The sequence below is a fragment of the Scomber scombrus genome, chromosome 3 (genome assembly GCF_963691925.1).
Source record: "Scomber scombrus chromosome 3, fScoSco1.1, whole genome shotgun sequence".
NCBI lineage: Eukaryota > Metazoa > Chordata > Actinopteri > Scombriformes > Scombridae > Scomber > Scomber scombrus.
This window is the reverse complement of record NC_084972.1, coordinates 10,918,156-10,943,713: the sequence shown is the minus strand read 5'-3', so window position 1 is coordinate 10,943,713 and position 25,558 is coordinate 10,918,156. Positions and strand designations below refer to the sequence as shown.

The 25,558-nt window shown below is 40.0% G+C and overlaps 4 protein-coding genes across 5 annotated transcripts; all 4 read right to left on the bottom strand.

Annotated features, from left to right (window-relative positions):
- Window positions 1-653: 653 nt before the first annotated feature.
- Window positions 654-2,036, bottom strand: drd5a (dopamine receptor D5a). Its single transcript, XM_062416002.1, has one exon. It carries the CDS (start codon window positions 2,034-2,036, stop codon window positions 654-656), a length of 1,383 nt encoding a protein of 460 aa, XP_062271986.1.
- Window positions 2,037-5,425: 3,389 nt separating this feature from the next.
- On the bottom strand, window positions 5,426-10,344 carry otop1 (otopetrin 1). The gene is made up of 6 exons (XM_062416373.1): window positions 9,972-10,344; window positions 9,563-9,699; window positions 9,175-9,233; window positions 8,682-8,812; window positions 6,125-7,032; window positions 5,426-5,596 (listed from the first exon to the last, which is right to left on the bottom strand). The coding sequence occupies exons 1-6, from the start codon at window positions 10,342-10,344 to the stop codon at window positions 5,426-5,428; spliced, it is 1,779 nt and encodes a 592-aa protein (XP_062272357.1).
- A 2,770-nt stretch (window positions 10,345-13,114) lies between these two features.
- Window positions 13,115-18,518, bottom strand: tmem128 (transmembrane protein 128). Of its 2 annotated transcripts, none has more exons than XM_062415875.1 (5): window positions 18,381-18,518; window positions 16,556-16,688; window positions 15,788-15,949; window positions 14,774-14,882; window positions 13,115-14,573 (listed from the first exon to the last, which is right to left on the bottom strand). In XM_062415875.1, exons 1-4 carry the CDS (start codon window positions 18,478-18,480, stop codon window positions 14,783-14,785), a joined length of 495 nt encoding a protein of 164 aa, XP_062271859.1. In that variant the 5' UTR covers window positions 18,481-18,518; the 3' UTR covers window positions 13,115-14,573; window positions 14,774-14,782. The 2 variants fall into 2 exon arrangements, with proteins under 2 accessions (XP_062271859.1, XP_062271860.1); XM_062415876.1 differs by having other exon boundaries at window positions 14,781-14,882.
- A 2,573-nt stretch (window positions 18,519-21,091) lies between these two features.
- Window positions 21,092-25,152, bottom strand: lyar (Ly1 antibody reactive homolog (mouse)). Its single transcript, XM_062415961.1, has 8 exons — window positions 24,680-25,152; window positions 24,476-24,590; window positions 24,266-24,373; window positions 23,186-23,269; window positions 22,352-22,661; window positions 21,794-21,859; window positions 21,535-21,620; window positions 21,092-21,357 (listed from the first exon to the last, which is right to left on the bottom strand). The coding sequence occupies exons 1-8, from the start codon at window positions 24,799-24,801 to the stop codon at window positions 21,220-21,222; spliced, it is 1,029 nt and encodes a 342-aa protein (XP_062271945.1). The 5' UTR covers window positions 24,802-25,152; the 3' UTR covers window positions 21,092-21,219.
- Between the last annotated feature and the right edge of the window lie 406 nt (window positions 25,153-25,558).

Sequence of the window (25,558 nt, the reverse complement as noted above, 5' to 3'; positions counted from 1 at the left end):
TACTGCATTTTGGCATCATGTAACTTAAACTCCATACGACACATTCCTTTTCATGTCTCAAAACTCTTCTTTGAATGAGCTATAAGGCGCTGAAATTACTACATTTGAACAGAACTATCTTGGTTGCACTGTCTGTAAGGCTGCCCTCAGTTTTCATACTCAGTGGAAAGGCGGGCACTGGATACACATGAGGTTCTTAAGCAGCAAAAAAAGTTTCTTTCATGAATCCTCACTGAGTTTTTACAAACATTTTCTCCTCCAAGTGGATGGACATGAGACACAGACACTCTGGGTAGAGCCTCCGAGTAAACAACAGCTTCAACTACACTGAACCTTTGAACAAATGAACACAGACTTCACTTGTCATGTAAATAAACACCTACACATCACTTTTTTCAGAACAGGACAACAACATCACATCTCATATATGACGCATAGTGGCGGCAGGGACACCTGGTGGCTGCAGAGACATGTGCCCTGCTTAAGTGTCCATGAGCATGTCACTATGATCCCTCACCAGTTGCAAGGGGCGCTGCTCAGGAGGTCAGTAGACCTTGACCCTGTGGAGAGGAGCTGTTATGATGAAGGAACTGAATTAACGATGACATTTTTATCAATACATCCAACTACGCACGGGGAGACACAAGTTTAAGTCAGTGTAATCCATTGGGTGTGAATGGTGACATCCTGTCAAGACTGATATCTGCCTCGCAGTCCTCCAGGTCACACACCGAGTCAGTGGCGTTTTCGTTGTTATGAGAAAACTGTGAAATCCTGTCAAAAGCCTCTTCATGCTCAATACATTCAACCACGTTGGGAATCATGTTGACATAGGCGTTTGCGATTTCTTTGTGGATCAGTGTATCTTGATTGTATGAGACCAGCTCGTTGCTGATGTTAACAGTTTCCACTGGTGTGTTGGAACAGAAATGGCGACAGCCCAATAAACTTGCGAAGGCCTTCCTAAACTCAGCGTTGAATGCGTAAATGACGGGGTTCAGGGAAGAGTTGGTCCAGCCGAACCACACGAATATGTCGAAAGTGGTCTCACTGACGCACGGCAGACCTGCGTCCCGGTCTGTCGCCGGCCTGTCACAGAACGGGACCATGCAGTTTAGGACGAAGAAAGGTAACCAGCAGCACACAAAGACACCCATAATCACCGACAGAGTTTTGAACACTTTGGTTTCCCGTTTAATTGACGTTTTCAAAGTGTTGTGGTGTTGGCACTCTATTCTGTTGGTCCTGCAACTTTGCGCGTGTTCTGCTGCTCTCTCCAGGGAGGCTATTCTTCTAATTTGTATTTGTGCAATCCGATATATTCTGGTGTAAGTCACAATCATAATTGCCACGGGAATATAGAAACTTATCAAAGATGACGATATAGCGTATTCTCTGCTCAGGCTGGAGTCGCAGTTCTCCTCCATCTGCCGACTCATGGAAGAGTTGTGCGTCCCAGCCATGTCGTCACCGCTGGCTTTGTGCCAGTTTAGCTGGACCGGTATGAATGAAATGAGCACAGACAACGTCCAAGTGATGCTAATCATGACAAAGGCAACTCGCTGGGTCATTTTCCTCTCGTAGCGGAAGGGGCTCGAGATGGCCCAGTATCTATCCACGCTGATAATGCAGAGGTTGAGGATGGACGCGGTGGAGCACATAATGTCAAAAGCGACCCAGATGTTACAGAAAGTGCCAAACGGCCAATATCCCGCTACCTCTGCTACAGCTTTCCACGGCATCACCAGGATGGCCACGAATAAATCCGATAAAGCCAGGGAGACGATGAAAATGTTGGTGACTTTGGTCCGCAGGTGCCGAAAGCGCAGCACCGCGGAGCAGACCAAGATGTTCCCCAGCAGGGTCCATAGGATCAGCACGGACAGCAAACAGCCCGTCACTGTACGCACGACCATATCCTTCCTCCCGTCGCCTGTTGCCTCGGTTTCGGTGCTGTTCCACATAATCTCTCCGAGGGGTGCCGGCGCAGAGTCAATCCCCTGCACCGTCGAGAGATACTTGGCTGGGTTCTCCATGTGCTTCTTCAAGTAAAACTGCAGTCCATTACTTCGTGCACGGGGACAGGCGCACTCATCAGCAACTCACCGTATAGTCCCCATTGACTCGCTGGGCTGACAGCCTTATTTTGAGTGCAAAACAGACGGAAAGAGACAAGAGAGCGCGTTAAAACCGAGCCGAGCGACGCGCCAGGCGCGCTTAGGGACTGTAGCTCAGCATGCAGTGGCGAGCGCATGTTGCAGCCTTGCCGGCCCGGTTGTCTGACCCGGCTGTGTCTGTGAATCTCTTAGTCCGAGCGCGGTGTGGGAGAGGAGGGTGTCCCTGCAGCCAACACACTAACCTAACCAGGGCTGGGCGCATACACCATCACGCCTCCTTTGTGCGTGGTGCTACGCACAGCATTGCACTGCATTGGAAAAGGGGTGTGCAAAAGCCCTCAACATTTTGAGGGTTCTTGGAAGCTTGGAAGAACTGCGTAATTACAGTACAAGCGTTCAGACAGTTTTATATCTGTAGATTGTCCTTTCTCTTGGACGTGTAATGTGTATTTGACATCACACTGCAGTGAAAGCAGATTTAACTTTGCGAGGACTATATAGGATATTTTAACATATTTTTAATTTTCAATCAGAAGAAAGCCTAGAACTGAGAACTGAAAACTATAGTCTACAGTGATAGCACTTAAAGAACTGTCCATGGTGCTGAAACGGCGAACGGTCTCTGGCAGTCAGAAACTGCTCGTGTGAAAAACATCTATCTATCTATCTATCTATCTATCTATCTATCTATCTATCTATCTATCTATCTATCTATCTATCTATCTATCTATCTATCTATCTATCTATCTATCTATCTATCTATCTATCTATCTATCTATCTATCCTGATCTAGACAACAACCCCCCACCCCATTGGGATTATAATATTGTTTTGCAGTACTACTTCGTAACACGAGTCCAAATTTGATTAACTCTTTTTATTAACCGGTATCATGAAAGGACAGCGGTGAATTGTAAAACCACCAAAACTCTTCTACACACACTTTCAGCCTGATATTTAAATAAAACTTCTGTATTTTATTGCACGCGCCTTAATGAGGAAAGCTTATGGGTCTTTTAAAATGAGGAACATTTTTAGAGTGTCACTAAACACTGGTGGTTGTTTGCCCTCTGACGACCGCACACTGGAGGTCATAGCTCATCCACTTCTCAGAGGTGCCTGAACAGGTGAGTCACACTCGCACTCTCGGCGGGCATGTTAAAGCAGGAGCTCTGCTCGCCCTGCGTCGTCGTGCGTCTTTGTAACAGCAGCAGCAGCAGTGCCGTTTCCGGCTTTGAAACGTCACGGATATTTTTAGACGTGTCCGCGTTCCCGTCAAATCGTTCTGACACAACGTCAAAATAATCTCCCCACACCAAATTCTCTGGAGTAAACTAATCTCTATATGTCATGTCAGAAGGCAACCTGTGTCCGATGCAACATTTAGGCAACTAGTTTAGCCATTATACAGACAATAACAGAACCGGGAGAATTAATATGTTTTAAATGCAAAGGTTTGATGCAGATGGAACTGACAATGGCCATGGAAAACGTGTGGAATATTGTTTCTGGCATTGAACTTGAGAAAAAACACGGGAGAAAGTTACTGATTCAATGGTTACAGGGTGATAATTCATATGTAGTCACAAGATATAGAGTTTTTTAATTGTATGTTCTATACTTTATTACTCTCTATGGCTTAACTTCATCATCGTGTGCTTTATTACCATTTGTCTTAAAGGATCACGAAGAAGTGATGGCGCAATAATCCAAGCTGTTGCTTGTAGTACAGGAGTTATGGCCTGTCAAACTAGCATATACGTGGCGCCATCCTGTGGTGTACGGGTCTACTACAATTGCTGCTTGTTCAAAAGTACAGTGAAAATGTAGGGGGAACATTCTTAGTGTTAAGAAGAGCATAATATAAGACAAGTGACAAGCCTCGTATATGAAAAAAACTATTCTTTATTTCATCACTGTTTTACACATCATTTCATATGAGCACCATTTCATCACAATTTCACAAAATCGCACACAGTGTCTGAATGATTTTGATCAGCATGAAAGTATTTACAAAGAAGATATACAATATAATATTGCAGTTTTTGCCTAAAAAACAAACAAACAGGGATTTTACTACAAGTTGGCACAAATAGTGAGAACAAATACAGTGGATAGCACCAGGTTGATAACTTGCTAGACGTCTTACTGAAATGATACATTGATTTGATATAAAACTGTACAGTACATATGTATGTGAGTGTTGTATCAAAAAGAAATGTGTAATGGCACAGGTTGGGATGACTTTTAAAGCTGAGCCTTTATGTGTAAACATACAGTCTTTCATATTCATATTGATGCAATAATCCTGGAACCTTTCTGATGAAGGAGGAGTTCCAATACAAAGACTGTCAAGTCTCAGCAGATTCCTACTTTTTATAATATAGATGCACCTGATTTGAACAATGTTAGACCAAAAGGGAACACGTGTTTGACAGTAAATTTATGATTTGACCTTGTACTCCAGCAAAATCAAAACAGTGCTGCCCATTTTGAATATAATTTTAAGTTCATATTCACAGAACAGGGAATAATCATCCTATAGGAGGGCACTGATGAACCTTGAATCATTGCGGGAGGCAGGTGCTAGTTCTGAGAACAATAGTCCAACATAGTGCTGTGCAAAGATTGTCATTCTTTTTGTAGCTCGCATGTTGCATCGAGCTCCATAAACTACTTGAACTTCTAAGAGAAGAAAATGAGAACCTCATCCTTATACAGCATGCATGTATTTCAAATGCAGATAAAATATGGATCAAGGCATACACCATTGCACTTGTGGTTCTGTGAAATACAGTACTATCAGCTTGTATGATATTTGCGATTAATAGGTGTTTCAGTGGCTTGACTGTAGTACATTCATGGTAATCAAGTGAGTAGTCTATTATATAGTTTAAGTCACTAACATGAAACAGAACAAAATGTGCGTGTCAGATACAGCATAGACATTTTATATAATGTACCAGTCAGGAAAACCTACTGAAATATGACTACAGAACAAAAGTACAAAGAGCCCTTTTTTAAATTCTTGATACCAAAGCTTCTTTTCATCACCGTCTTCAAGAAGCCTCACGTTATACAAGGTAATTTTTCAAGGAAAGCAGGCTAATAAGTTCATCTTCTTCTGTAATCCCCTCACCGAGGGATCTATTTTTTGTTTATCTCCATGGCTTGCTCTCAAGTCTGTTGGACTCTGACCCAGAGTGCCTTCTGAACGGTTGACCTGCACTGTGAGACACTCTCGGGAGCCAGTGGTGACAAGTGTTCTTGTGCATGTTATCTGGCATTGTCAGACTTGCACTATTCTGTCAGACCCGGCGGAACACCTCGAAGAGGGAAGCAACAGCATGCATGCGGTAGAAAAGGTTCAGAGGGACGGCAAAATTGAGAACTGTGGTCCATATGCTGAAGCCGTAGGTCTCCTGTTCCAACCCGTTGTCGTACTGTGGCCGGCAGCCAAAGGCAGGCAGGATCCACAGCTGAAAGAAAAAAAGAAATTACATTTTGTTATAACAAGCTGTCATTTCTGTGTCTGATAAAGAGACAGACAAAATGAAGCAAATACTGTGAGAAAAGGAAACTTGGATGTTCAAATCTGATTTGAATTCTATCTTTAAAGGAATAGTTCAACATTTTACAGTATACTCATTCATTTTCTAATGGAGAGTTTGATACCACTCTCACATTTGTCAGCCAAATATGAAGCTATGGCCAACATCGGGTGAACTTAGCTTAGCATAAAAAAACTGAAAAAGGCTAGCCTTACCAGTTTCTGTAAAAATGGTAGCAAAATCCACCCACCAGCACCTCTAAAGCCTACTAATTAAAATGTGATATCTTGTTTGTTTTAATCTGTTCAAAAACCAGAAAGTAAAAACGTCAATATGCTGTTTTAGATGTTGCTAAAATTTTACTGTGACCAATAAACCTGCTGTTTCCACTGGTTACCTGCAGTCTGGCACATAACCCCCCATTCTCATCTAACTCTGAGCTAGAAACATGCTCACCGAAATGTTGCACATTATCAGAAAGACGGCGATGTTCTTCAGGATTTGCCTTTTGACATTCGGGGCTTCAACTATTTTGTTTCCCACAGGCAGGGGCACCTCAGAAGGTTTCCTTGGACAGCTGTACACCTGTCCGTTCTCTTCGTTCTCATTTTCCATGGTGACACAGGTCCTGTCAGGAGTGTCATAGGCTCGGTTGATGATTCCATTGTATGGTGGGGCCAAAGAAGAAGTCACTGAGAAGATTTTAGGAGCAGCCGGTAATTCTGGGTCCTCCCGCTTTCCACCCTCCTGCTGGCGGTAAAGAGACTCTATGATGAAGAGGTTCTGGACATACTTCTCCAACACAATGAGCAGAGAGTAGATGAGGTTGGTCCAGCGGTAAGGAGGGCTGCTGTTTGTTCCCACAACAGCCACTATGCTGCACCAGGACATAAGCCAGGAGCCAACAGAGGATCCAAATAGCAGCTCTGTATCCAGCTGTCTGGATGGGTTCTTTGAGGTGTCCAACGGCATGTGGTCCGCTCGGTATATGAGCAGACCTGAAGCACCAGCAGAGCACATGAACACGAGCATGACTATGCCATAAATGTAAAACATGGAAATGGCTGACTGACGTGTTTGGAGGGATTGCTCCACATTGGTGATGTAAACAACCAGGATCCCGATGGTGCTGGCCAGGGCAAGTAGACCCAGAATGGGGCCTAATGTCAAGCCCTGGGTTTTTGTAGTCAGCCTTTTCTGGTTTGAGGACAGATCAATGGTCCGTCCAATGTTCTTCCACATGACAAAGAGCATGGCGGAGACAAAAATGTGATACTCGATGTTGAAGGGATAGAGATAGCTGAGGGTGCTGGAGAACATCGCGCAAGTGCTGGTGGTGCAGTTACAGGACGGCTCTGAGTGATCTGAAAAAACCAAATCAAAAACAGATACAAATGCATGAGAGATCAGAGAGAGGACTGTTTTTATGCTGCTATTACTTGGTGCTTCTTGTCAATGTTTTTATAAATAAAACATCATCTATCTATCAGGCATTGATACCACACTGACAGAAAGAAACAAAAAACATAAATAATAAAATAAATACATCCCTCAGCATACCCCTGTTTTGTTTGTACATTCTATTTCATAGAATACTGACATACTGATGCTTTAAAAGTCTTGAGGTAAAATTATAACCACCAAACATTTATTCTGTGTTTAGGGCAATGTATTTCAAATGTTTCAACAGAATCATTTTAAAATGCAGATTAGGCTTGTTGCGTGTTTTGGTCAAGTGCCATCTCATTTATACAGATTAACACAGTCTCTTCTGGATGATGACCTCTGAGCAGCTCCAGCAAATCAGGTGAGAGAGGACTGCTTTGCTCACATGCACAAAGAATAGAAAGAAAGAAGTTCACATTTATCTCCTAATTCAGTGTTTCCCAAACCATTTTGGTTTGTAACCCCTTACTACTGTTCGTGTCCTTGTGAACTCACTAGTTGTGACCGATTTCTCTTACTGTTTTTTTTTCTTCATTCGAATATCTTTTTGAGGCCAGAAGAGGTCAAATTATCCAGTAAAGATTAAATGATTTTTTTCAGCTTTTTAATTGTATTAATCATCTTGTGACTCCTTGCTGGGGTCCTGAAATCAATGTTGGGAACCACAGCTTTTTGCTAATGCCTCCCACTCCAATAATCTGTACCACCACAACAACAAAGCTAGAAAGCTATTTCTATACTCTCTCACTAAATTCAAAGGAGAAGATGGCCTGCTTCCATTTAGATTATATTTGGGGCATTTTTGAGAACTGAAAGTAGAGACATGGACTGAGAGATGTTTTTAATAAAGATATGGGCCACTCCATAAAATCTTTTAATAGTACCCTTTGATGGTCAGTATTCATTAGTCATATTATAATCATTTGAATTTGAACTTTCACTCTTGAGCTAAAATCTTCAACATCTCAGATGTTGATGACCAAATGTTGATGTTATGCTTGTTACTCTTTGAAAACCCCGCCACAACTATGGTAATGCTGATGCCCTCTAGAGATCATCTCAACCCTGCCATGTGCCCCCCTCAGCCCCTCTTACCCCTCATCCCCCAAGGGCCACCACTATGGTCCTTCACCCTTTAATTAAAAAGGGAACAACAGTCAGGGTGCAGCCAGCCTCACAGTCAGCCGGATATGAGGAGGAGCAGCCGAGCCCCCCAACCCTAGGCTTAGATGTATCAGTTACTGTAATTGCAGCACCCATGGGAGTAAGCAGCCTGGGACAAAGCCGTCTGAGGTCAAACGGGGGGTTGCCAAGGAGAGTGGTGGTGGCTGAAGTGTGGGGAAAGGGCTGGGGAGGGGGCCTCAGCACTAGCAACGTTGTGTGTCTCCTGAAACCTAATAGAGAGACGTTCGACACAAACAAGACCTGCTGAGCTGCTGAACTAACCTCCCTTCCCCTCGCAACCCTCCTCTCCTCCTTTTTCTTTTATCCATTGAAGTGAGCTCTCAAGTGGACTATTGTACTTTTCATCCAGGTACAAGCCAGCAATCGACCCCATGGCCCTTACCTATAGTGAGGTTTTTGTAACCCAGGGCAGAGAGTCTTCTCATATGGTTGTTCAAGAAGTGCTCAGCCTCTGACATCACACCGTTGCTCCACAGAAGGAGGTTGGTGAAGACTGCATGGATCACACCAAATCTGAAAAGACAAACAGTTGAAAACAAGGTTAATGACCAGCCAGAAAATAGCATGTGTTAGTGTTATGATTCAGTTTGCCTTGATGTGCGCTGAAGAGTACGGTTTAGACCTGAAGAGTACGGTTTAGACCTGCGTAAAGTGCCTTGAGATTACTTTGTTGTGATTTGGCACTATACAAATAAAGATTGACTGATTGATTGATTGATTGATTGATTGATTGATTGATTGATTGATTGATTGATGTGAATGCATGCAGATTTCATATTTTATACATTATTTAGTTGCTGATGAGATGTTTCATGACTAAATTGATATGAAAACAACTGAACTCTTTAAAGTAAAATGTCACATATTTCACATACCTCTCAAATGTTTCAAAACTCTTGATGACGTCCTTTATGTGAAACCAGAGAAAATACACCTGAACAAAACCAAAAACAAAGTCACAAAAGCTTACTATGATGACTTGACCAAACATCCTTAAATAAAGCATAGTACAACATGATCAAAGTGCAAAAATATACTGAATAAAACTATTTAAGCCCCTTTCCCCTGTCAGATGCAATTGCACTAAAACATGGACAATGATAGGATTATATTGTTGCAGCAACTGTGTACTCGCCTGAGCAACAAAGGGCACATTATTCAAAGACCTACCTGGTTAAATGGTGCACAGAAAAAAAGACACAGTGTCTAACACCGCTGAAAGATTATCACTTTGTTGAAATTAAAGAGGGGTTGTAAATTTACCTGTGCTATGGTGTGAGTTGCATGGATGACAGGATATACCCCGAGCACAGCCGACACACAAGACTGATAGCCGACATAATACCCGATTCGGAAAGCGTCCATAATCAGTGAAAGCAGTGCAAGTAGAGTCAAACCACCTACAGACAAAAATAAAAATAAATATTAATGAAGTTTTTGTTGACACTTGAAGAAACAAACTGATTCAATACTTTCTCGGGTTTAATGGCAAAAACCAATCACTTTTCAGGTTTTCTTGAGCCTCGCTTGTCAAACCACATCACTTAAGGATTATGTATTTTGAATAGTTACTGGCATACTTAAAAATGACATTTTAAAACTCCAAATGCATGGAAAGATTGGCATTAATTTACAATTTGACGCATTTCCTGATATAATCTTACACACTAACCTCTTATCCAGCATGTGGTGGCATGGACATCTCTCTCGGTCCGCGTGTTCTTCCGTCTGTCCCGCACCAGGATGTACCACATCATCCAAATCAGCTGGAGGATCATGAGGCCGGTGACAAAGGACAGCAGGTGCTCTTCCTGGACAGAGGGGCCATGGTTCGCGATGGCCAGCATCAACGCCGCACCGATAAGCAGCAAATTGGCCCCGTACTGACCGCTGAGGATCTCTGCGTTCTTCTTCGGGTAGTCCCCTGACAAACTGAGCTTTAGTTTGGTGAAAATCTTCTTTTCTTGCTCAGAGCTGGAAGACGAGGAGGAGCTGTGACAGTACTTGTTTAGGCACATAATATCCAGGCCGTTGTGTTCCACCATGGTGGGAGAAATGTATAAAGATCGCAGTGCCGAGAGAAGAGTAAAGTCAAAGCCGCGCGCTATAAGTGCATTTGAGGGAGGCCAGGTGCGTAACTTGTTGCTACAAGGTGGGGATTCAGATGGATAGGTACCGTGCCAAACATGCTCATTCAATCTTCAAGGTCCGGCTCAGTGGTCACGTAGTTTCAATGTCCAGCCTCGCTGAAGATGGACTTGATAGATGCCATTGTCATCTTGTAACCCTGAAACTGAAATATCTAGTCGTGTAACTGGCTCACCGAGTCACTGAAAATGGGAGATTGCGTTTCAGTCTTTGGTGATCCCAGACCCCCGTCCTCATGAAACTCCCATATGTTTCTGAGAAATCACTGAGCCTGCTGTGCCAACCATTCACCACCTAAAGAAGCAAACACGCTAAGCACGGAATTATCCACAATAACAGAAAAGAAGGAGCCCAAATCCTCAGTGCCGCTGCCAGACAGTCTTTCCAGGTCCGCTGAAATCCTCTCAGGGGGGCTATCCGGTGTTAAGCACACAGGCCTAGACGAAATGAAAAGGAAGATGGCATTTCACAAACCTGCGATTTTAACATGGTAAAGGCAACTGACCTGTCCTGACAGCGCTTCAAATTCACAGTGCCACCAACTCAGCTCCTTATGTCCACCTGCGTTTGAGATGTGGTGGCAAAACAAAGTTTGCTTTCAAGTTGAGAATTTAAAAAAGAATCAGATTTCAGTGGTGAAAGTCACAGTAGCTACTTGTGAGTGGATGTCAGAAAAGAGAACACTGATCAGCACTGAGAGCTGCTATTGGATATGACCATGTAACCTCCGGTTCATTATATATAGCCTGGGCGGATTCGCGCAATCAGCATAACAATAGGACTGGTGACATGTGTTATGATTAGTGTTGTATTTTAAAGAAATTGTTAATCACAATTAGTGACTTTAATGAACGCAACCTGATGACTGAAAAAAACAACAAACAAAAACAAACTATAGTAATAAGTAAATGATTGGTCAGGTGGTTGGTGTTTGTTGAAAGGATCCTCGCCTGCAAAACTGCTGAAGAAATGTAAATGAAAGAAATAATGCTGACCCTACTGTCTGAATAGCAGACCATTTAATGATACGTTTTTACAAAATATTATTTTGACGTCAAGTTTTATTAAAACAATGCAACTTTCAAATTTTTTTAATGTGTATTTTGAGTCTTTTGAGAAGATAGCCATGCATTTTAAACGTAAACACACTGGCTGCACTGCAATAACTGCGCGCGAGAATAATGGCCAGCCATTGCGCGCACGAGCGTTTATAACCTGGTCTGTCAGCTCATACAGCTACTGAACGCCAAATTGTTTTGTTTTTTAGTTGCCTATCATCGAAATATCGAGAGGGGACACATTAGCTTTCTTTAGTCTTGTTTCCCACCTTGGGTGACTCCTCCTGTCTCTCTCACTAGCCACAATGAGGGCCCACGACTGCATCACGAGGACTATGCTCATCTTCACGTTATCTGTTGAGTATCGATTTCCTGATCACTGAGAATCTGGGCTATACAGGAAAAGAGTAGATCCATTCATGAGGCCGTTTTATCAGTGCGCTTTAATGAGCGTAGTCTTAACTTTTTGATTGAATTAGGAAGTGTTGTCAGCTCTCTTTAGTTTGTCCTGCAGCGACAACTCCTTAACAGTCCCACTGATAGGGTGCAGTCAGACGACAATTCAATAACAATGTGGTGAACTGTAAAAGTTTTATCATCATGAAAAAATACATTTATTTACAAAGCCAAACATCACACAAAATAAGCTGATGTACAAACATAACTTACCCGTGGTGGGGCTTTGTATGAGACGATGGATCCTTTGCTTATTAATTTGTAACACTTTGATTAATGTGACCAATTAGAGCTCCATCGCCTGTGAGTTCAGGACACACACGGCTCAGGACAGCAGCATCTTGGATAAAGCTGGGACTGTCTTTGTGATCATGTCTCCTGGCTGTCAAAATAAAAGCACTTTAATAATATTAACATCTGTCCAAGAGTTAAGGACTTGTTTATATATTGTTAATCAACACTTCTGCAGAGACATATGTGAAGCATCCCATTAATAACGCTCAATGCTGGACTTTGATCCTTTTTCATAAGGCCCCCGGGAATATTTGCTCACCTGTACCTATGAACACCTGTTAATGCTTTCAGTCAGCATTAAGCAGTGGTGGAAAGTAACCAAATACACTTAAAGTATTGTACTTAAGTACAATTTAGAAGTACTTTAATTAGCAAGGGACTACCTCAAATTTAGGCATGAAAACCTGCAATTTGATCTGATTGCAATAAGATGGATCTAAGTAGATCCATCATATGTAGGTTTAAAATAGCATCTGTAAAAAAAAAAAAAAAGGCCTTTTATATCCAGTAAATGGGGTACTCCAAACTCAAAAATAATATTGAATAACCACATTACTTGATCTTACTTTAACTATACTACAGCAGTATCACCAAAAACTGAACATTATAAGATTTAATTGAAAGACAAGATTTATGTTGTTCTAGACTATTAGATTTTTACTGGTGTATAAAGTGGTAATTATATGAACAGTTAAAAGTAATGTTGAGGATATGATAGGCTCACAGATAGGGTTTCTATCAAGTTCTGTGTAATTTAACTGCATGTTTTTATCTTGCAATCTTGTAGTTTTTAAATGGTGGCTTTGTTTGCTGCTGTACCTTCTCAAGCAATGATAACAATTTTCTGCAGTAGTTAAAAGTAGTTACAAAAGTTTATTAAAGAAAAAACATTTTACAGAATATAAGCAGAAGTTTTGTCATTCTTTAGCAGATACTTGTGAAAAAATAAAAATACATTTAAAATGTAGTTTTCATTACACAGTTAAACATGGTGAAACACCTCTTGCAATTGTTTTCCACTGCCACACAAATATGTCTACATATTAACGCCATGGGCCTTTTTTTACCAGAGACATATTGACATGTCAAAGTAGGAAATATCCTGCTTTAGTCCTGCTATTGTGCATGCTTCTCACCATTACAGTTTATGGGAAAAGTCTGCTGTGAAAATGCCCTTTTCTCAAAACATTAATTTCTCTCTGACCGAAAAACTTTCTATTTAATTAGTTATTTACACTTTTTCTTTGGAATAAAACAGCAATGACAAATCCTAAAATCCAATGCTAATACTCTCAGTACATTAACAACACAGCAAGCTGCCCTGGTGTCTGTCATCCAAAATCATTAATAATGACTGGCAACAGCTGTGCTATATCAGCAGAAAGATCAGATATTCTCACAATTACTGTATGCTCCAGGTGTAACCCTAACAAACAAGGAAGGGTGTGACAGAGAAGAAAGAGCATGACCAAGGAGAACAACAATAAGCCAGATGGTTTCAAATGAAATTTGAGACACTATTGTTGACTATGTGGTGAATTATGGTTTAAGCTTAAGGGAGGCTGGTCATTGTGTCCAGACAAATCTCAGCAGATATACACAGGGAGAACATTTAATCATATTATGAAATGAAAATATGCAATGCCGCACAACCAGGCATAACAAGGGGAAAAAAAATCTTAGAGATGAATCAATATTTTCAATTACACACAAGCAGAGTTTAACAACCACAGAGTGGAATTCTTAAATCCCAAATGAATATGAAAAAGATCCCTTTCTTAAGAATTGATTTCAGGGTTAAGAACTAAGACATCAGTACATCCCGAAAAGCAGTAGTTAGCTTGTGTTATTATCTTCTTCATTGCATCAATGATATTATACATTTTACTACTGTAATGATATATTACCTTTTTTCTATTCAGAGAAAATCTGCATCTGAAGCAGATGAAAAACAGCACCTTAAATATTTACTCTGTGTTTCACACTATGTCAGACATTTTGACAGTTGTTTTAAAAGTTAGCTGCTGTGTTGAGAACATGCTTTCTCAGCTACATTTGAAAAGGGATTTGTATGTGTGTGTGTGTGTGTGGTTTGCCGGCATTATACCATAATAATAAGTGAGAAGATAAGATTGTGGTGGTGTTATGGTCAAAGGCTTATGCAAGTGGGTTTACTGTGTTGATACCAGTGCTTGAGGTTTAATGAAATGTGTCAATGCAGTTGGTAATTTAAGCGCTGTGTAAGAAATATTTGAAAGCAATGGAAAAACAGTTAATACAAAACTCAACATCGTAGCTAATGAGGTGGAATTCTGGAGCTGCAAAACAAAAGGAAAGATTATGTAAAACTGTGATTCTTTAAGTATGAATCATTGGTATTAAATATGTAATATTTAAAGATACAAGATTTCACACCATATGTTCAACGAATACAGTGTTATACATTCAATAAAAAAAGAGATTTAATGAAAATTCAAATTTACAAAAGTGGCTAAAAAACAAGGAGTAACATCCTCACCCCTCACATTCATCCAAGCATAGAGATGAACATGACCACACCCATGAACTGTGTGAAGAGGATGAGTGGAGTGAAGAAGGACCACACTGGCCACAGTGCTATGTTAAAACTGCAAGAGAAACATAAATGTTACTTAAAACATTCACAATCTGGAACTTTCTTAATTTAATGACAAGTTAAGTATCTATCAGTATTGATGAATAATTAAACTGGTTGAACTGTCTGGTTGATGTTGCAGTTGATGCAGAGAAAGATGGAGGGAAGCTTATGAATGCCAGTGATTTTTTAGGGTTGGTGCTGCTAACAAAACAAGCACATACACAGCTAAAGCTTGGTACTCTTCCTATGGCACCATCCAAATTTACTCTTTTGCATTTGATGGCTTTCCACATTATTTTAATCATAGCCTCTGATCAATCATTTCTTTTTATTTAAACGAGGCAGATTAGTTCATCACAGCAAAGAGAAAGTTTAGTGGCCACTGGCCAATCAATTAATGTAAAAGCTCACACTTCAGGTGTTAAAGATCAATCAACAACATTAGCCATCAATCACACCTTAACAAATCAAGAACACTAACAGGGACATTTCCATTTAAATGTGATGGTCGTCATTGATATACAGAGAAAATGGTGGATTGATTTACACTAAAGTAAATAAAGTAAAATAATAATAATAATAATAATAATAATAATAATAATAATAATAATAATAATAATTTATATTATACCGGCCCTTTATGCAGCCCCTCAGATCAGCCTCTGTCTCTAACATGCAGTGTTAGCTTCTTTTTCTCCTTCACTTGACTCACGGCTCATCTCAACAATTTAAACGAAAGAACTGGCTTGCTCAACTCACAGCCCTTAAATAGTAATGGGTTCACTGCTGACCCAAAAAAAGGAGCAAATGGAGTTGTCAGATCAATCTGTTCAGTCCCGCACAGTCCAAGGCCTAATCAGGTAAACTAAGTAATAAAACCTGTGTAATTGTAAAATGTGGACTTTGCCATTTTACCTGCAAGATGCACCAATAAATGCTGCGGTGGTGATGGGAGGAACGGCGGGGTACTCATGGTCGTAGTGTTGGATGCCTTTGAACCACTCCAGGTACACAATACAAAACATGGCCAGACACAGGCAGATCCCAAGCAGTACCAGACCCACATTGAACCACCAACTGCAAAAACATTTCAAAAAGAGGACATTTTATTTAAAACCTTAATTAAAATCTGTAAAGACTTACTGAACCTATTAAAATACAAAAGACAATATTCATAACAATACCACACAGGGCTTCACAGCAGTATCATATCGCAGTGGTTTCAGAGGTATCAAGATACCAATGACACCACTGAAAAGGAAACTTTCTTTTTGATATTTTCCGTAAACAAACACCTTTTGTCGCAATAAATGCTCCTCATGAAGGTCATATACAGGACAGAATAATAAACTAGTGTCTCATTACTGGATAGCATACTGTAAGAAAGTCACAGTGAAAGAGTTATCTCACGCTTCTGCCTTACCACTGGTCAGAACATGGGCATTTTCTTTGAAGCTTGACTACGAAGTGGCCATGTAGAAGAAGAGATCGCTACATGGAAGCTGTGTCTGAAATTACTTGCCATTAACTATCAAGTGTACTTGCTTTTCATTTGAGTCTACTTTTGAGTTTTTATTACGTAGCGTATAATGAATGAGTGAATGAATTCTGGACATGGTGCAATAGATCTTTGAGATATTTAAGATCATTCAGAAATTCTGGCATCTTATGTATCTCACTTACCTTTTGATATTATCGTTCTCCATGATGTTGTGGAGGAAATCCACATAGTAGGTCACACCTATGGATGCCACGATCCAGAAAACTGAGTGTCTGTTTATTCGAGGGAGAGGTTTGGCATCTTTTTCCTCTTGACCTGAAACATAATCGAAAACAATAACTTAACTAGGAGTGGGTATTTCAATTCACAGGTTTAACTGAAGAGCATCCTTCATCTGATAATTCTTTTCTCAATTAGTTGTTAGGTCTATAACATTTCAGAAAATTGTGAAAAATATCAATCATTGTTTTCCAAAGCTCAAGTCGAGAAAAAGTGACACAGATTCATTATTTACACTCCCTCAATAGTTTCTCTAGTCTTAAATTTTATTATCACTTAATAAAATGCTTTGATATTGGAGCCCAACCAATGTATCAGTCAGCCAATATTGGCCTGTTTAAAGGTATATCAGTACCGGAGTACATGTTGTCCAATATGAGCCGATATACATTTATTTTTTAAAGTAACGTAAGCAGCATTTTAAGTACATTTGATCCTTTTATTTAATTCAAGTTTATTTATATGCTTACATGTCTTTTTTTATTCATAGTTGTTTATAATTATTAAATTCCCAGTAAAGTTTACTGTCAAACTGCACTGATGTCATTTTATAGGTTAATGTTAAACTGTAAAATATCATGCCCCCATTACATATCTTTGTCGCTTATCTTTTGTCTAGTGTTACAACATTTGCAAAAAACTGTGTGTGTGTGAGTGTGTGTGTCAGTCAGTTTGATATTCTGCAAAGTAGTGTTATAGTTTTACAGTCCCACGGTGCATGACTATTAATACTGAGGCACTGAAAGGGTTACAGTATGATACTGAACTTACTACCAAATATGAGATTTCTCTTGCCTCAACAGAATGTGCAAATCCCCACCTTTCTGGTTTAAGGAGTTTTGGGGCGAAACTGATAGCTTTCTTTGAGATAATCTTACTTCTCAGAGATCTATTAATCTCCATAATTTACTGGTTGATTAAACGTATCAGAGCCTGTTGCTGGCTGCTGAAGTGCTTCAGCATGCTGGTCTGCTCTGTACAGAGTTCACAATGAACTCCATGCCCTGGACAAGAAGTTGGCCTACATGTTTAACCAAAGTTATGCCTACTGGTCCATCTTGTACACAAGATATACTATGGCAAGCTGTGCTGCCAGAAGGACAACTTGAGGGATGTAAAGTAGATAATATACACAGAGATTAATAAAGAAAAGATGACCACTCAACAAATGTTTGGTCTGTTGCTCGTATTACACATATATCTGTTTACACTGGCAAAGAGATGACCCCTGGATTGGAGACAGTGTCAGAGTAGAGTCTCCCTGTATTATGTTGCTGTGCTGACACAGTGTTTGCTCACAGTCAAAACAATCAAGAATTGCTGGATTTCTGCCAGTGAAGGGCCTCCAAGTTGGACAATTGTTCACTGTACAAGCAGCCCACAAACCCCCTCACACTCAAAATGTTGCAAATACAATCAGCATAGGTCTTTCTGCTATATATCTTTAAGGAATGGACAAACTGGCCATTCAAACATTGTAAGCATAAGGGTTAGCTATTTTTCCAACCATAATTACCTCAAGTTAGCCAGCAAGCTAGGCTTTATAAGTCATTGTTACAATGATACTTGCAGTAAGGATATTAATGGCCAGAGCACAGTATCATTTTAAACTAGACGTTAGTAGCGTTACCATGGTGCTACGTTAACTGTGGCTATCTCTATCTGCCATCAAAATAACAGCTGAAGTTGGCTAGTAATGTTAGCCAGCTTTACATTTTTAACGCTTACTCTTTTCATGTTCGTCACCAGATGTTGTTGATTGCATAAGAAACTCGGCATCTCTCTTAAATCTGTTCCGCAACGTTGCCAGCTCGCTATCGTTCAACATTATGTAGACGCTACCATTAACTTACATTAGCTCTGAATGCTTACTAGTTATTAGAAGGCACTTCCTGATAGACAGAGTCGCTTTGTTATGACGCAATAGAAAGCGACAGTTGTAGTTTTTTATGACAGACAGGTTGTGACCCATATTAAAAATAGGGAAATGTGTAAGTTTGATTCATTTGTAACATGCAAAAGAAAGAACATGTCTTATGCAATCATGCTAAATAAATAACAATGGCAGAAACATTTCATATCACATTTGTGTCCAGCACACATCCATTCTCATAGACTATTTTGACAAAGAAAAAAAAGGGTAACTGAATATTTGACAAAAAAAAGTCTGACATGGCACTTTTTCTGCAAACCCCTTGTAAACCTTGTCAAATTTATAGTAGCTGGCTGTATTCCAAAGCTTATCTTGGTTGTATACCTTTACATAGTGCTGGCAAGAGTCTGACTCTGATGATACCTTTGACCCACTTCACTCTCAATTTGAAACTTTCAATGAGCCAGGGAGAGCATGTGCTGTGATGAAATGTGAATAATCTACAATTAGTTGTTACAGCTTTTACTACAATTGTTCCTCATTCCAGTATGTAGTCAATTTTTCAGGGAAACTTGTGATGGTGTGTGGCACTTTACCTACATACAGATCAAGGGGAAAGTGACTGCTACCCCTACAAGTCTGATATTTACACTGTGGATTATCAAGAGGAGAAATAACTGGAGTAGCACAAACTGCAACATACAACAGGTGTAGGGGAGAACGGGGTTGGTAGTCACACTTTTTACTTTCCTTTAATATTCTCATAAACCATAAACTGAATAAATTCCCTTTTAATTTGTAATGAAAGCCTAAAGTGTCAGGTAGGAATGGAGTGGTCTTACTCTCCTTCAGCTGATTCTGTTCAAAACATATGGCCCGTCAAATATGTCTTGTGCACTTGTGACAACCAACCCCACGATGGGGATGGTTGTCACACACTATGGGGTTGGTTGTCCCTGTGTTATTTTAATGGGGAAAAATAAAAAATGTATAGTCTTAAAAAAAAAGTATTTAAAATGTTTAGTTTAATTGAAATACAACAACCTAATACATCCCCTGCACCAAGAGAACATAAACAGGAAAAATCATTCCGTTAAGTGTTAAGCTCTGAGCATCACATCTGGAGGAGTCTGACCCTTGTTTGTCTTCCTGACAAAGTTCCTGGTCATTTTGCTATCTTAAAAGAAAGAAAGAACTAGATATATGAAACCATATATGTATATAACATGTGACAAGCATCCCCAGCAAAGCTAACAACCACATGTTTTGGTGTAGCTAAGAAAAAAACCTACCTAACTATCACTCTCTCTTCATACTTTTTAATGGTAATGATTGTTTTATTATGAACTCAATATAATCTCACCTAAATTCTGAAACGTTCAGTACCAAAACATTTTAACAGCGCCCTCTAGGGCCCGAGATCTGATGAATGTGACAACCAACCCGTGTGACAACCAACCCCGTTCTCCCCTACTCATTGCTCTATAATGATCCCTGTGTAATGACAACATTAAAGTGATGCTGTGTCATTTCTGCTGAACACAGTGGCCACAAGAGACAGATAAAAGATTATGATGACTAAAGCATAATGTAACTTTAAGTAGAGATAAGTCACAAAGTTAGCAAACTGGCTGACTGATATGCCACTAAATCAGGTGATCCCAAACCAAATAAATGCTGTAACAGCAAAACCCCAGTATACTTTAACATTGTGTTTATTAATGACAATTAGAAAATAATTATAAATGTTAAAACAAAATGTAACTCACACATGTGGAGGAAAAAAACACGGAGTCTTCAAACTTCACAACAGAAATGATGTGTTGTGTCGTCTTTCAGAAATTCAGTATTTAATAATCAGGGTGTCTATTTAATACGAAAAAACATAATGGCTATACCTTACTGAACAAAGACCAGATATGTTTTGCAACAGTAAGACAGGCTTAGTTTTAGTTTCTGATTATCCTGTGCGGTCTGGATTTTAAAAACAGCATTAAGCAATTTTAAGTCCCACTGAGGACTAGAAACACCATTTTAATACTACCAAAGCATGTAATATACAATTACAGGTAAGCAGTGTGATGAATGAGCATCAGTGTTAAACCTGCTGGGATTAGCAGAGCTTCATAAAGCTGAGCATATTTCCTCCTGTAGCTCTTCCTGTGTGTGTGTGTGTGTGTGTGTGTGTGTGTGTGTACACAGAGGTAAAGAGGCTGCTCATTCTAGCGGTGGAAAATCAGACAGCATTCAAACTTCACCTGAGGCTGACACCAAGCGTCTTGCTTCTATGGAGCTTCTGTGTCCCTGGCCAAGTGAACCTCGTTCGGGGTGCCGAGGAATGTGCATTAGCTTCGTCCCGTGTGAGAGTCAAATTCACCTCAGGTGCACCTCTCCCGTTTCCCTTCCCCCACTCCAACATCCAATCCCACAGATAAGGTGCCACTTCCCAGCCTTACCGTGGGCTTGGAATGTGGAACAGAGCAGCCGTCTCTCACGATCGTCATTTTATACATTAAACAACACTGACAATTTCTGAAGTAACAGGACAAATACTTTCGTAATAAAATTATTTAATCTTCAATGTTGTCTCATCTGTACAAAAACATCCAAGGTAATATGGCAGACAAGTGACTTTTCAATTTAAAAGTCTAAGAATAACATACATTTCATGCCAGAGGGGTGATACAGACATGTTTAGTTTACAAGTTTAACTCTGTCTTTCAAAACTCTAAACTTGGGATTTTTGGTGATCTTCTTGTTGAAAAGCGCTAGCACCTCCTCCTCTGACTTAAAATTTCCATCACCAGTGAATGAGTAGTATGCTGCCAGAATCTGTAAAAAGAGGATTAAGCTTTTAACATCATTTTAAAACAAAAACAAGTGTAATTTGCAACTGTGAAGATTATTAGAAAAACATGCTGGGTTCAGAAGTCAAATGGGATGTTGTACAAACAAAGAAGTGTACACTCATGTCTGCTCAGTAAGTAAAACACTCTATGCCTCACTCACCTTCTTCCTGATTTTTTTCACTGCCAGTTCCTGTTCAGGTGCATCTTTCAGTACGGCTTTGATATTTCCTTTCCAGTTGAATTTCCCTGTAAGTTTTATAAAAAAAACAAAAACAATTAGCTGTTGATATGGATAATATTTGCTAATGGTCATTTCCTCACTGTCAACAAAAGAAACAACACTGACCCCTAGTGGCTTCAATATTTAAAACTCATGTATTTACTGACAGATGTCAATCACAGGATTGGAAACCCATTACCTTTGGAAACAGCTGGATCTTCATCTTCCTGTGACATGAGTGTGTCATCATCCTCTGTTTCGCTGACTGGGTTAAAGAAGATAAAACAGTCATGTGGTAAAGTGAATCATAAAATACACAGTTCAATACTTTTCAGTTAACAGGGAATGAAAGAAAACGGGTCAGTATCTTAAAGAATATACTTTCAAATATATGGGCAAAAATGCACACGGGTGCACAGAAGTGTATCGCAAAATCTTAACTATTTACCTACACTTGACAGCCAATTTACAAAGCTGCTAATGCAAATATTTAGTTAGACTACTACTAAAAATAATATGCTGACAGAAAGATTAAACATTAACAGTACTAGTGTAGTGCCCGTGCAAAATCTTTTCAAACTTGGCACTGCACTTACTCCTGCCCATAGCAAGACACCTGTCACGTTTGAAATCAATCGGATGAAAGGTTCGAGAGATATGCGAATAACAGACAGACAGACAGACGTTCCTGTCATTTATATATAGATAAAAGATAGATAGATAGATGTGTGGACCCTTCAGCATATTGCGTACTCACTCTTTGTCCTTTTGCTGGATGTCTCATCATCGGCACTGTGTCCGTTCTCTTCATTTTCGTGCTTTCTCTTTTTGTCCTTCTTCTTCTTTGTAGCTGCCTGGACCTCCTCTGGTTCCTGTGCAACTGTCTTTTCAGCTCCTTTAGTAACCTTCCCGTTCTTCTGCTGACGGGCCTCTTTACGCTCCCGTTTGTTCAGTTTCTTCTTCTCGACATCTGGCTGACCGTTCTGCTTCTCATTTCCATTAGTATTCACTTTGACTTCAGCTACTGTCTGTTTGGCTTCTTTAGTCTGTTGTGGAGCCTCGGGAGGCTGTGAGATTATGAGTGAAAGATCAAAGTTAGAATATTGAAATCGTGAAGCCTATTGCTTCTTTCATTTATAGAATTTATTACAACAAAACTCACAAGGAAAAGTGCATAAAGGATCATACTGTTTTGGTATTGATGTTTTTTCCTCATCTCATGACATAAGTGCTACATAAAAGTAATCTCAAACTCTGGCTGTTTAAGCATCACTATTCATACTTGGCAAAACATGACAAGTTAATTGACTGGCTTTTACTACAAACACCACTTTGTGGAAATTATTTAAGTGGAAACTTTTGCATTTAGAGTCAGCAAACATATGATATTACTGAAGAAAGAGGAACCTGTTTGTTTTCAATGTACTTTGGAGGCAGTGGAAGCCCTGTTTGCATCATTTCAATACTAAAATGTATATGCAAACTAAACTGACTCAAACTAGTTTTCGACCTTATCTGTTATGTTGACGGACAACATTGATAGGCCTAGGAAAAAGGCAGACAAACTGTATCAGTAAGAACAAACACTTACACTGTCAGTGGCTGTATTGAGAATGTCCCACACTTCTTCATGAAGATTCGAGTTGGCAATTCTCAGACTGTTTTTCATCCAGTTCTGAGGAAAAGTCACAAGGTGATTAGTTAGATTACACATGCAAGATCCCAGAGTCTCTAAAACATATACAAACACGTTTGTCTCTCTCATTCACAAAAAAAACTAGGGCTGTCAGCATTAACATGTTAATCGTGATGTGATTAAGGGCCGAGCATAATGCATTATTTCTTTTATCGCTTTAATCGTGCTGCTCACTGACTCACTCACTCAAAACCTCTGTTACGAATTGCTGTTGCAATTGACCTCTGTAAACTGTGCGCAATGCACGGCATGTGTTCGTATGGCTGGAGTCTTGCTGCTGCTGTCATATTCCTTCACTATCTGCACTGATTGTTATAAATTTCCTTTGCGATATCCCATTGCTCGGCTCATGTTTCTGCATAGTGTCGTGCATTTGTGCATATTTCTCAGTGTAGCAAGTTCCTCTGTATTCAACTGAACTCAAAGATAATGGAGCTATAGAGTAATTTTCGTTTGTTATGCACTTTATAACAATCTGCTGTACATTTTGTGCTAGCACTTATGCAGATTTCTCGATGTGGAACAATGTAATCCTTCCAAAAAATGTATTTCACAGAACAAGCACTTTGAAGTTGTCTTCTACCTCAAGACCACACTGCTGTTGTAGCATTTCTTTTCTGTTTAAGGTGAGCTATATATTTGAAGAAGGCCGTGTGTTACCTCAGGCTAATTACATTTATTTTGATTTGAAATAAATCTAATAGTCAAGTTCATAAAGCAACTCTCTTCGCATTTATTTGATTCCCAATCAAGACACTGGTAAGAATTGTTTAACATTGTTAATATGGACTTAAAACTGTTGTGAAATGTAAAATATGATGCAATAAAATTCAATTGATTGTATATAACTATTGAAATTAAGCGATTAAAATGAATCATTTGACAGCCCTAAAAAACACTAAGAAGACACAGGTGGTCAGTCAGTGCATTCAATAACACCTTAAGTTATTGATACAGTTTTCTAAATGCACCAACCTGAAACTTGGCCTTCTTCCTTGGGACGTTATCATACGCACTGACTTGTCTGAGCACATCCTTCAGCTTTGCACTGACTCCGGGTTTATTTATGGCGTTCTGGATTCTCTTCAGGAGAAGAATCATTAGGTTAAAACCAAACCAACAAACAAACACGTTTCCTCCTTAAGACATACAGAACAGTCACAGTGAATGATAGGCATGGCTTACCTCGATCCACTGTTGCTGCTTCACATCTCCTTTGTTTGCCTTCGCCTCATAGCCTTTACCTCCATACTTTTGATCTTCACTAATGCATTTAACGTGGTTTTTGTAGTCCTCCCCCCTGTCAAAGACACAGAAACAACATCATACACACATTTAGCACTGCTAGCTTGACTGCTTAGCTGGAGTATGTGTAGTAGTAAAACATACCAGAAGTCTTTTCCACAGTCGATGCAGGACAGGACCTGGCAGCCCCGGCACATATGCACGTGCTTATCAACCTGTGCTTTCTTCAGGGACTCACCACAAGCATTACAAGTGAAAAACACCATTTTTAACCACACGTCTAGCTACACGGCTGAACTGGAACTATGTAACGTTATATTCACTCACACAAACGGCGCCTCAAGTTAAACCCGAAAACGTCAATGCGACATGCGAAAGTGGGAACGGCGCTGGGACGAGCTAAGGTTAGCACCAGTCGGCTAAAACCGCTAAATGTAATAAAAAGCGGTTGGCTGTGGGTTTGTAGGGGATGTCTCCAAACTGTTGTATGTTGCGATGTTTACCTTGTTTTGTTTAAAAAATCGCATTCAGAAGCAATGGTCCCCCAACATCTCTCCATCCACGGTGCTAAACTTTTCAAAACACACGTGACGTGACCCCCTTTTCCCCCCACCCGTATTCTGGGAAGACACTTCCTACTCTGCCACTGATTGGCTAATGCGCGTACATCTGTGGATTAGATTGGTCAGGTTTGGGCATGAGGAATGAGACTGGTTAGATTAAGGACAAGAATATCAGGAGTAGAACCAATCAAAGGAGAGTAAGGGCGGGTCTTCGCAGAATGCGGGTGGGGATGGGAAACGCATCACACCAAACACACACGGTGTATCTACATCATTAGTCTTCCGTGTGAAAATGAAACCGAAGAGAAGTTCCGATCACGCAGAAACGATTCTTGTACGTTTTTTTTATTTTTATTTATTTATTTTTGCATTGAGAACAACATATGGATAGCGATTTCCAGCATGTCAGCCACGTTAAAATGCATTACACGATCACTGCTACTAAAGTCCCCAAAGTACA